General features: G+C 33.2%; 2 protein-coding genes across 2 annotated transcripts; both read right to left on the reverse strand.

Moving 5' to 3' along the window:
• Positions 1–5,252: 5,252 nt before the first annotated feature.
• Positions 5,253–7,726, reverse strand: LOC147786394 (uncharacterized). The gene is made up of 4 exons (XM_087120742.1): positions 7,591–7,726; positions 6,551–7,440; positions 6,270–6,315; positions 5,253–5,446 (listed from the first exon to the last, which is right to left on the reverse strand). The coding sequence occupies exons 1-4, from the start codon at positions 7,724–7,726 to the stop codon at positions 5,253–5,255; spliced, it is 1,266 nt and encodes a 421-aa protein (XP_086976868.1).
• A 1,787-nt stretch (positions 7,727–9,513) lies between these two features.
• LOC111783535 (lectin) lies at positions 9,514–10,565 on the reverse strand. Its single transcript, XM_023664462.2, has 3 exons — positions 10,356–10,565; positions 10,150–10,256; positions 9,514–10,062 (listed from the first exon to the last, which is right to left on the reverse strand). Exons 1-3 carry the CDS (start codon positions 10,521–10,523, stop codon positions 9,681–9,683), a joined length of 657 nt encoding a protein of 218 aa, XP_023520230.2. The 5' UTR covers positions 10,524–10,565; the 3' UTR covers positions 9,514–9,680.
• Positions 10,566–12,557: the final 1,992 nt, after the last annotated feature.

Consider the following 12,557-nt stretch of genomic DNA (forward strand, 5'->3'; position numbering starts at 1 on the left):
GAATACTTCAAGCTATGTGTTTATGACGAGTGGAGGAGCAATAACTTGGTCTTCTCGTAAGCAGCCTATAGTCACCTTATCAACCACAGAAGCTGAGTTTGTTCCTGTGCATGTCAAGTTGTTTGGATGAGGAGGATACTCAAAGGGATTGGTCACTCTCCCTGTGCATGTCAAGTTGTTTGGATGAGGAGGATACTCAAAGAGATTGGTCACTCTCAAATAGAAGGAACAAAGCTAATGTGTGATAATACTTCAACTATTAAGCTATCCAAAAATCCAGTTCTGTTCTAAACACATAAAAACGATTTAACTTTTGTAGAGATCTTACAAAAGAAGGAACTGTTAATTTATTATTGTGTGGTACGGGAAATCAACTTGATGATTTGTTGACAAAGCCTCTAAAAATTAAAAGCATTTCGGAAGTTGTGTGAAGAACTTAGTGCAGAGTTTTTCTTACCTTTAACTAATTCTTGACAAATAAAAATAAGTTGAAGGAGGGATTGTTAAAAGAATTTGATTATGTCAAAATAGTCCGAGTATTATTAGGTATTTAGTTTAAATATTTTCCAACATCTATTTAGAAGATTTGTTTTTTTTTTTTTTTTTTTTTTTTTGTATTTGTGGTAAATTTCTATTTAGGAGCTATTCAATAATAACTTATTTAAATTATATTTATATGTCATATCTATCCAAATATATATTTAACTAATTTAAATCTCATTTAAATTTAATTATTTAAATATTTAATATATCAAATACAATAAAAATATTTTTCTCTTCTATATTTAAAATATCTAATATATTAAATATATATTAAATATGAAGTGGAAGCATTTAAATTAAATATATTTTTCTTCTTTTATATTTAAAATATTAAATACTAATGTGAAGAATTCAAATTAAATATATTTTTCTCTCTTCATATTTAAGATATTTAATATATTAAATATTAACTTACTTATATTTAATATACCTTATATATTTATTATTAATTTCAACCATTCAAAAACATATTTTAGTTAAATGGATTCTACAAAATTAATTAATTAAACTCTTTAATTAATCAATTTTCATTCATTGACTATAAATTACCCTAAGTAGATATGGAATTGCACTTTTATGCACCGTATAGTATGTTATGTCCATTAATATATTCATTATAAATAAGTGATTCTTCACGAGTTGTTCTTATTCCAGCTGGGTCAAAAGTCCGTTTGTAATGACCATAGATTTCTACTTACCTAGAGTCGCTACCATCATCATAACATAATCATTTTGTGTAGAAATAAGTGTTTAAATTTTATCATAAAACATAAACTTCATCTTAAAACACTGACATGGACTTACTTGTTCGAAAATATTTTAAAAACGACATAACGAAATACTAAATGAAATAAATAAACATTAAAAGTTTAACTATTCTAACCTAAGTCTAAGAAAATAAATGCAGCTACTATATGCATGTGTCACGGTCTCGAGATGCGATGTCGTCGTCGGCCGTATAGGGATGGGTTGCTTTTATATGAAATACAAGTAGCATGTGGCTTGAGTATTTTAAAAAATACTCAGTAAGTGACCACCATACAATTCATGAGTGGAACCCATCATGTCAGTCTATTTTCATGCGGTGGCTTTTTTAATAGACAACTTAGATGTGTACTTAATTTTCCTGTACACGGTCCAAACGTGCGAGTATGGACCCACGAGTTGATTCGCCCACCTCCTAACCTCCTTTCTGGTCGGGCGAGCATCCTCTAGTAACCATAATGATTGTTTCCATACCTCGTAGCGTATGCGTCCGTACTATCGTGAAGGAATAGGGTTATCCCCCGATGCATGAACACATAATGATGCATGAGGTTCCAACATTTTTCTATTTTTTCATTATCATTTAATACAACCCCGCTTATTTGCTTACATTTATTACCCTATTTATTTGGAGTACAATACTTTTTTACTCCAAACACTACTGGTAAGAACAATATATTTTTTTTTTACCACTATGTAAGTACATATTATCTCATTTATGTAGAGTAGCAATATTTTTTTAACCAAAACACAATTTGAGGACATTTATTACCTCATTTATGATCATTTATGCATAGGAACAATATTTACTTATTCAAAAAATTAACCACTTACATTTATTATGTAACACCCTAATTTTTCTTGCCAACATCAAAGACGCCAAAGACGCTAAAGACGCCAGTGTATGCATGTCTTTAATAATATATGTAGAAATTTAAAATAAAACATTTTGAAGCGTGAAAAGCCACCTATCAACTTTTAATTGATCAAAACAACGCATACTATTTATCTAAAATCACTATCCTTGTCATAACATACTCTCTTAAAAATATACTTAGTAAGCAATATATTTGTAGACTCTCATCGCTTCCTTCTCCGAGTAGGTTCTAACGGCTTTCTTTGGTCTATACGAAGTATCAATTGATTCCTTATTGATCATCTACCCGTGTAGTCCTTAGTCCTTCATCGAGACTAGTTTATGACGTCACAGCGTCGATCTTGACTCATGTCTAAAATCAATAGAAGTACTCATACTAAACCACCTATGTGCATAGTCCCTACCTCTTTCAAGATCGGTTTATGAAGTTGCAGTGTCAACCTTGACTCATATCTACGCTCAATGGGTGTAACGGCAACAAATATAAAAAAAAAAAAAAAGAGGAAGAGAGAGAGAGAGAGAGAGAAATTTTGTCAGAAAAATCGCGTGAACCGGGTGGAGAAGACGAAGTCCGTGGACTTCAGTTCAAATTCGTATTGGGTATCCAAACGCCTGCAACCCCCAAACGCCTTGGCCCAATCTACTCAGTTGCCCAAACTGCTACAAAACTTCAGCCCGAGAACACGCGCCTGTAGCCTACTGACCATTGAATTCTCGAGGCCCAAATCGAACGTTTCGGCTCAATCCACATAGCCAGCCTACGCGACCTGCAACAGTCGTGACCTGCTACCCACAATTCACGACTCGCACACCCGCGCGAGACCCGCACCTCGACCTGAAGTTGTCTGCATAGATGTCGGTCTCCTATTGTGCCACGTGGCACACCTGCAACGAATGCAAACTCGTGCTCAAATGCGTCCCACGAGTGGAGACATTAGGAGGTCCGACACTTTGGTGATAGGTACACTACCCATTTTAAGTCATTATGCTTTTACTATATTTGATTTTTGTTCTACACACTCTTTTATATCTTTTCCTTTTGTTACACAAGCAGGATTCGAACTAGAACCCCTTATTGCATGTATTGTGTGTGAGTATCCCCGTGGAGGGAGACTTAGTAGCTAAGGATAGAGTAAAAGATGACCAAGTAACCATAATGTGAAGAATGAGATAGAAAATATAATTGGGAAGGTATGTATTATCATTGAGATTGATATCCTTTAAATAGGATACAAAGAATACAAATGAGGAAAATATAAAATAATTAAATACGGTAAATCAAATCATAAATAAAGAATATTATGATATAATATCTAAGATATATTCTATAAATAATATATACTCTAGATATTATATCTCAATACTCCCCCTCAAGTTGGAGAGTGTATGTCAATCACACCCAACTTGTCTTTCAAAAAATAAAATTGATGTCTTCCCAAAGCTTTAGTGAAAATATCTGCCAATTGCATTTTAGTCGAAACATAACACGGTTTGATGATTCCAGCTTGTAATTTTTCTCGAACTATATGACAATTATTTCAATGTGTTTCGTACGTTCGTGAAAAACTGGATTGGCTGCTATGTGTAATGCTGCTTGATTATCACAGTACAATAATGCTGGTTCGGATAGTGAAATTTTCAAGTCTTGGAGAATGTATCTTAACCAAGTTAACTCTAAACAAGTATTTGCCATAGCTCGATACTCGGCTTCTGCTGATGATCTGGACACATTGGTTTGTTTTTTTGACTTCCAAGAAATAATTGAATTTCCAAGGAAAATGCAGAACCCAAAAATAGACCGTCTGGAAGTTCGACAACCACCCCAGTACAAGTTATTTTCAGATGGTAGTAGAAGTCCTTGGCCAGGAGTACCTTTGATGTATCTCAGAACTCGAAGAGCTGCCTCCCAATGTAGTTTTCTTGGTTCATGCATAAATTGACTAAGCATACGAACTGAATACACTATGTCAGGCCTAGTAACGGTTAAATATATTAATCTGCCAACCAACCGTCTGTATTTACTTGGATCATTCAACTTTTCTCCTTCTGTTGAAGAAAGTTTCAGATTTTGCTCCATAGGAAATTTTTCTGGATGTGCTCCTGTAAGACCTGTGTCAAGAAGAATGTCTAGAGCATACTTCCTTTGAGACATAAAGATTTCTTTTCTAGACCTAGAAAATTCAGTACCAAGGAAATATTTCAAATTCCCTAAATCTTTGATAAGAAATTTCTCGAGTAAACTAGTCTTGAGATGTTGAATTTCTTTGAGATCATTGCCTGTCAACAGAATATCATCAACATAGATAAGAGCTGCAGTGAAAGAAGTACCTTTACTCTTAGTAAATAAAGAGTAATCTGCTTTGGATTGAGTGTAGCCTGCATTTTGTATAGTGGTAGAGAATATGGAGAACCAATTGCGAGAAGCCTGTTTTAAACCATAAAGAGATTTATGGAGCCGACATACTGTATTCTCCCCCTGTTGGCGAATACCTAGCGGTAAAGACATATAGACTTCCTCGTCTAGATTACCATGGAGAAAGGCATTTTGAACATCTAACTGATGAGTGAACCAGTTTCGAGCAGCGGCAATAGTGAGTAAGCAACGAAGTGTAGTAAGTTTCGCTGTAGGAGAAAATGTCTCTTTGTAATCAACACCTTCAACCTGAGTGTATCCCTTTGCTACCAGTCGAGCTTTATAACGTTCAACAAAACTATCAGAGTTGTATTTAATCTTGTACACCCAACGACAACCAATAGGTTTATGGCCAGGTGGTAGAGGAACGAGAGACCAAGTATGATTATGTTCCAAAGCTGCAATTTCATCATTCATAGCTTGTTGCCATAGTGGATTGCCAATTGCCTCATCATAGGTTTTAGGTTCTGTCTGGGCTGTAATAAAAGCTAGAAAGGCACGTTGAGTAGGAGAAAAACGAGAGAATGAAAGGTAATGATGAAGGGGATACCTGGTGCCAGTGTTGGGACTTGAGCTAGAGGTTAAATGATTGGCTCCCGAAGACATCTCGTAATCATTATAATAAGCTGGAGGTTGTTTGGTACGAGTAGAACGTCAGAGTGGAACTGATGTATCAGGTGGGATAAGATCAAATTTAGTGGGTGAATCTGGTGAATCTGGAACTGGTGAATTTGGAGAAGGAATAGGAGGCGGAGGAGACGGCGAAGGATCATAATGGATGTTTGAGTAGGGTGGATCATGAAATGGTAAAATGGGAGTTGAAGGAGCTAATGTTAAAGTCTGTGAAGCTGATGAAAAAGGAAAATCATCTTCACAAATTTAACATCACGACTAATAAAATTGTTTTTAGATTGCATGTCATACAACTTGTAACCTTTGTGACCACAAGGATATCCTTCTCCTTCTCGTTTTAAATTTCTAGCTGATCAATTGCATCTTAATAATGCCACTCTTTCTCATAATTGTAGTATTTGCCCATTAGCAAAACAAACTAGGTTGTCTTTCCCAAAAAGTTCAATAACAACCTATTCTGCCTTTGATCTGTTACATTGTGATGTTTGGGGACCACATAAAATTCCAACCCATTCTGGTTTGCGTTTTTTCTCACTGTTGTTGATGATTTTACCCGATGTACTTGGGTTTTTTTTATGCAACACAAATCAGAAGTACACCATTTGTTAGTAAACTTTGTTAAATTCGTTCAAACTCAATTTCATACTACTATCAAGATAGTTAGATCAGACAATGGGACTGAGTTCTTATCTTTGGAACCATTTTTTACTTCTTGTGGCATTGAATTTTAGCGCACCTGTGTCTATACTCCACAACAAAATGGAGTCGTAGAACGTAAGCATCGTCATATTCTAAATGTAGCTAGGTCTCTTCTTTTTCAGTCACAGGTTCCACTCAATTTTTGGGGAGAATGCATTTTAACGGCTGTTTATCTTATAAACAGAACACCATCACCATTGTTACCTAACAAGACACCCTTTGAAGCACTCTACAAACGAGAAGGAGAAGGATGACCTAGGCGTAAATGCCACAAATTAGATGACTGAGATACTTGATTTGCTGAAGACTTGATTGGAGATGAAGAAATATGATAGAGACCTCCGGATTGTTTACCCGAGCCAATCATCTTCTCCGTAGCCAAGTCCTGCATAACACAAGAATCAGGATAAAAGGTCACATAACATTTCAAGTCATTGGTAAGTTTGCTGATGGACATTAGGTTTAAGTTGAATGAAGGCACACATAAAACATTGTTTAATTTAAGGTCAGGATTAAAAGAAACATTACCGGTATGTGACACATGTGCTGTCCCCATTAGGACAATTTATTGTAGATATGGTGGTAGCCTTTGGTTTAGTCATAACAGAAGCTTTGGATACTATATGATCTGTAGCTCCACTATCGAGAATCCATGGATTAGAACTCGTAGAGTTAATAGAAAATGCAGATACTGGAAACAAACCTGCAACATTGATGTTATTATCAGAATTACCAAAAGGACGATGATTGAGTGCAGATAAGGCTTGTATAATCTGTTGTAATTGCCTAGAAGAAAATTTTGGGATGGAATTAGGTGACTGTTCTTCTGTATTCAACTGAGAAACATCGGCCATATTTGCAGATGATCGATATCCTCGATTGTTGCGTTGATTGAATCGTACTGCCCTTCTAGAATTATTTTTCTGTTGACATTGATATTCTGTATGTCCCATTCTATCACAAAATTTACAGTGAAACTTAAGGAATCGACACTCATCAATTGTATGACCACTTTTATTGCAGTGTTCACATGATTTATCCTTCGCGAGTTTTGAATATGTTGTTTTCTTCTGCACTGCTGATGCAATCGAGAAATTCTCAGTAGGTTCAGAAGTCACCTGACACTGCATCTCTTCTTGTACAAGTAATGAATAGGCTTGCCTCACATTAGGTAATGGAGTCATCGTCAATATGTTAGATCTCACCGTTTTATAAGATTCATTGAGTCCCATGAGTAGTTGCATCAACTTGTCTTCTTCGCGTTGATCAATATGTATTTGACGTTGATTACAGGTAAATGGCGTGCGGTATGCTTCCAATTCATCCCATAGTGCTTTGAGCTTTGTGAAATATACTAACAGTGTCATGGTTCCCTGTGACATCATTCCTATAGACCTTTGTATCTGAAAAATTGTTGGACCATTCTTTTGTGAGAATTGATCGTGAAGATCAACCCACACTTGACGAGCTGTCTTGGCATAAATAATACCCTCAGCGATATCTGCTTCAACTGAATGAGTTAACCAAGATATTATCATACTGTTGCACTGATTCCATTGTTCAAATTCGATTGAATTTGCATCTTGAGACGGTTCTTCAATTGTGCCATCAATGAAGCCAATTTTCTTTTTGGCAATGAGAGCATGCATAACTGATTTACTCCACGATTGATAATTTGTTCCATTTAATTTGATTGGAACAAGTGAATATCCTGGCTGATCAGAATGGTGAATATAATAAGGATGTGTTGAATCAACATCCGAATTTTTGAAGCTGTATTTGGCTGGTTCCGCCATAGAGAAAATTTGATATTTAAGAATACCAAGATCGGTGTTCTGATACCATGTTAAGAATGAGATAGAAAATATAATTGGGAAGGTATGTATTATCATTGAGATTGATATCCTTTAAATAGGATACAAAAAGTACAAATGAGGAAAATATAAAATAATTAAATACTGTCCATCAAATCATAAATAAAGAATATTATGATATAATATCTAAGATATATTCTATAAATAATATATACTCTAGATATTATATCTCAATACATAACCGATCAAACTCGAAGCGTAGCCCTGACAAGTAGTTAGCATGATAGACTTCTATGTAATACTAGGCATAGATTGGTTAGCTGAAAACCACGCTGGTATAGACTTTCGTAAAAAGGAAGTGATAATTTCACCGCTATCGGGACCCAACTTTAAGTTTAAGGGTACATGCATTGAGACTACCCAAAGGTAGTCTCAATGATGAGCTAACTGACTAGTTCAACCAGGGGGTTTGGCGATATTAGCATGTGTTATAGATGTAAGAGAAAAGGAAAAGAACCTAGACACTGTACTAGTAGTGAACGAATTTCTAAAAGTTTTTCGCAAGACCTACCAGGAATACTCCCTTCCCAAGCGGTAGAATTTGTCATAGAACTCGAGCCTGGAACTGGGCTTATTTCCAAAGCACTCTATCGCATGGCGGCAACAGAGTTGAAAGAACTTAAGGCACAGTTACAAGACCTACTGGATAAAGGCTTCATCTGACCTTGCGTATCCCCTTGGGGTGCGCCGGTGTTGTTTGTCAAAAAGAAGGATGGATCGATGCGCCTGTGCATCGATTACGGAGAACTAAATAAGAGGACAATAAAGAACAAGTACCTCCTCCCTCACATAGAAGACCTATTTGACCAACTTAGGGAGGCGACGGTATTCTACAAGATAGACCTTCGGTCAGGGTACCATCAAATCAAGATTAAAGAAGGGGATGTACCAAAAACGGTGTTTAGAACAAGATACGGTCTTTACGAGTTTGTGGTGATGTCGTTTGGCCTCACCAATGCTCCAACTGTGTTTGTGGAATTAATGAACGGAGTGTTCAAGGACTGTCTAGACACGTTCGTTATTGTGTTCATAGACGACATCCTAGTATACTCGAAAATGGACCAAGAACACCTCTGAGTTTGTGGTGATGTCGTTTGGTCTCACCAACGCTCCAATTGTGTTTATGAAATTAATGAACTGAGTGTTCAAGGACTGTCTAGACACTTTGTTATTGTGTTCATAGATGACATCCTAGAATACTTGAAAATGGACCAAGAACACCTCCGAAAAGTCCTAACAACCCTAGGAGAGAACAAGTTGTATGTCAAGTTCTCCCAATAATGTATGAACTTTATTGTGATATAATATAATTATAATGTCTACTATGTTTTAAATTCTCTTTATTTTATTTTATTTTATTTCGCAAAAAATTTGCCCGTCCTTTTTAGAGTCGAGTACCGATATTTACATAACAAATGTGTCAAGAAGCACGTCCTTACAGACTTATTAAGCTGAATTTGTTCCTCAAAATTGAGCTTATATAGAGCTTTACAACAGGGTCATTTTACCCCTTTAGCTTAACCTCAATATTTAGAGAAATTCTCATGAAGAAGCGGAGGGCAAAGAAGGTCTAGATCAAGCTAATAAAATGAGTGAAGATTTGGATATTTTTTCGATTAAGAGAATTTGGAAGCCAAACTTTTATATTTATTTATTTATTTTTATATTTAGTTCATACTTATATTTTATTATATCTGAAACAAAAAGGGTTTAAAACTTAACCATCTTGCCCGTAAACAAAAGGTCTATTATTTATTGTTTCATACTAGTACATTCTTTCATATTTGATTATAACACAAACTCTCGTTCCTCAACATCAAAATAAGTGTACTTTGAGTTTGAGAAAGAGAGATTGTGTACGCCAAGACTATTTTGATCATGAGCAACCACATCCCTTTGCTCCAATCCGAACACCTTTCACGAGCAGCCCTCTCTTCCAATGCCCTCCATGTTCAAAAAAGGAAAACTCGATCTCACCACTACTTCCACAGCCAGGGTTACCTACCTTGTACTCAACAACAATCTCAAACCACTGGTTTCGTGGCTTCCCCGACAGGCATTCCTGGCGCACTATCTTGCTCCCATCTGGCTTCTTCAATTCAATGTTCAGAGGAGCATCCCATCCAGAGGCTCTATCATTTAGTTGTACCTGAAGTGCTACTTCATACACAATATTTGGTGAGAGCATAGACTCATTGATCTTTCCACGAATGTTCAGCCAAGATACTTCAATAAGTTCTGCAACTTCGCTATTGCCACTGCAAGTTTTTAGACGCCCGAGTGAGTGATCAAGAAATCAACTTTTTATCATTTTTTTCCGTTGAGAAATTAGTTAAAAATTATACCAGGATCCCCATTTCCAGTATCTTTTATCTTCAATCCAGGCGATTGAGAGAGCTCTCGCAAATATAAAGTACCAATGGCTGTTTAACTTCTTATCAAAGATGTACTTCTGCGTAAAAAGAAAAGAAAGCAAATATTTTGATTTAATATGTTTATGATATACAAAGGTGAAGTTGAAATTAATATATATATATATAGTTGCACTTACTATAGCTCCCTTGTTCAAGAGGATCCCAGCAACAAGTTGGTCATAAAGCTTAACGAAGGAGGGATAGTGCAGTGCTACGTCAGCATTCTTCAAAATAACATCCAAGCAATGACCAAGCTTCACTTCTCCTCCTAATTTCTCTCTCGCTTCCTTCTCTTTGTTGTCCATTATAGCGCTCTATTTTTTATGAACTGAACTTAGATATGAGTTAAAGTGAGAGGGAAGAACGGATATATATAACCCCTCCTTTGCTACAACATTTTGAACCCAAGTCATGCACATTTGTTATTTTCACTTTTTTATTTTTTTTATTTTTTATTTTTTTTAACTATTTTATACAAAAGCAAGGAATTTTTTTAGCTTCCATAATAATCTCTTCTTTTTGATATATTCTTTTTAATTTAAATTTTAAAATCAAGAAAAATATATATAATTTTTTTTTAATGATAATAGTTATTGATTCCCAATAAGTAACTAATTCTTAATATTGTTAAAAATATATTAAATAATGTATCTAATTTTTTTTAAAAAATTGTTAGTCTCTCGTGGTTGTCGTTGTATTTGCTACTTTGGTTGTGCTATAACTAGATGGATGTTCTTGTAATTGCTCAACCTGCTTTTTCGACCACCAACACTCTATTTTAAGTGTTTCAAAGGATTTTACTACTGTATGAAAATGAATTAATCAAACGGTTATTTTAATTATTTTGTATGGGTGGATGCATTTTGTCTATGAAATTTATTTTTATATAAATATAAGAATAAATTATAAAAAATAAAATGTCCACAAATTAAATTTAGAATATATACTATTTATGCCTTAAAAGGAAGGTTTGAGTGTTTATATTATTTTCCGTTTATGATGCAGTAAAAGAAAAGTAAAAGAAAAGTAAAAGAAATGAAAAGACATTTTAATTCTTTTAAAAGATATATTTTACTTTTCATTTATATTTGTGTTTTGAAATAAAAAATTACAAATATTTTAATTATTTATAAATACAAGAAAACACTTTATTCCATTTTATTTTTTTAGGATTACTTTCAAATAATACTTTAGGCGATTATATCTCATTTTTGTATGAAACATTAATTAAATATAATATTTTGTTCGTTAATAAATTATAAAATATATATTAAATAAAAAATCTATTTGACATACGAAAAAGATAAAACTTAGACTATTGATTTTTAAGGATATCTATTTTTAATAAATTTAGTCTTAAATTTATAAAAATTAAGTATACATCAATGTTTTTTTTTTTTTTTTTTTTGTTTTTTTTGTTTTTTTTTTTTGATAATGTGATATTTGATACTTTTATGAAAGTTAAATAGAAAGATCTCGTTTATCAAAGTATATTTAATATAAAGAATAAATTAAATAAATGTGATGATGTGTCGAATGAGTGTATGATCGTTATTTGGAATTATCTCAAAAGAATATTTTAGAGATATTGTTGACGATGAATGCTTTATTCGTATAGTATAAAGTATTAGGATCAACTTTAATTTTATATTGAATTAAACTAAACAAAAAGGTTACGTAATCTTACAATAAATATCGAAAAAAATTTGGCCAATTTTTAATTTACTAGCTTCAACAAAAGGTTACGTATCTTTAATAAATTAGAAAAAAATATTTAGAGAGAATTATTAATACAAATAAGGTTTGACTCATCCAAAAATCTTATTTAAAACAATCTGATCAAATAATATATTTGAATATCTAATTTATTAAGATATAATAATTTATTTAAATTATATTTCTATGTCATATTTAATTAATTTAAATATTATTGGAGCTTTAAATATATATATATAAAAAAGTATCTATTAAATATATTTTTTTTGTTTTATATTTAATATATCTAAAATATTAAATAAAAAATTCAAATTAAATATTTTTTTTTCCTTTTTGTATTTGAAATATCTAATATATTAAATATTAAGAAACATTCAAATTAAATATATTTTATTCTTTATATTTAATATATCTAATATATTAATTAATAATTTAAAAAATTCGAGAACTTATTTCAATCGTCGTAGGAATGGAAGCTAGTAAATTAAAAATTGGCTGGAACTTCCCCATATTTGTTTAAGTAACCTTTTTGTTTAGTTTAATTCTAAATAAAATTAGAGCATATCCTAATGCTTATACTATGCGAATAAAACGTTCATTCTCACCAATATCATTGAAATATT

The sequence above is a fragment of the Cucurbita pepo genome, chromosome 20, assembly GCF_057944985.1.
Source record: "Cucurbita pepo subsp. pepo isolate OVF chromosome 20, ASM5794498v1, whole genome shotgun sequence".
NCBI lineage: Eukaryota > Viridiplantae > Streptophyta > Magnoliopsida > Cucurbitales > Cucurbitaceae > Cucurbita > Cucurbita pepo.

Excerpts from the sequence above, each read along its gene's own strand:
- LOC147786394 (XM_087120742.1), bottom strand. The coding sequence starts at position 7,726 with ATGGCGGAACCAGCCAAATACAGCTTCAAAAATTCGGATGTTGATTCA. Across the intron at positions 6,316-6,550 it reads GTGGAGCTACAGATCATATA|GACTTGGCTACGGAGAAGAT; the intron begins GTATCCAAAGCT and ends TGTGTTATGCAG. Across the intron at positions 5,447-6,269 it reads CTCGGGTAAACAATCCGGAG|CTTCACAGACTTTAACATTA; the intron begins GTCTCTATCATA and ends CTTTTTCATCAG.
- LOC111783535 (XM_023664462.2), bottom strand. The coding sequence starts at position 10,523 with ATGGACAACAAAGAGAAGGAAGCGAGAGAGAAATTAGGAGGAGAAGTG. Across the intron at positions 10,257-10,355 it reads TCTTGAACAAGGGAGCTATA|AAGTACATCTTTGATAAGAA; the intron begins GTAAGTGCAACT and ends CTTTTTACGCAG. Across the intron at positions 10,063-10,149 it reads TACTGGAAATGGGGATCCTG|TGGCAATAGCGAAGTTGCAG; the intron begins GTATAATTTTTA and ends AAAAACTTGCAG.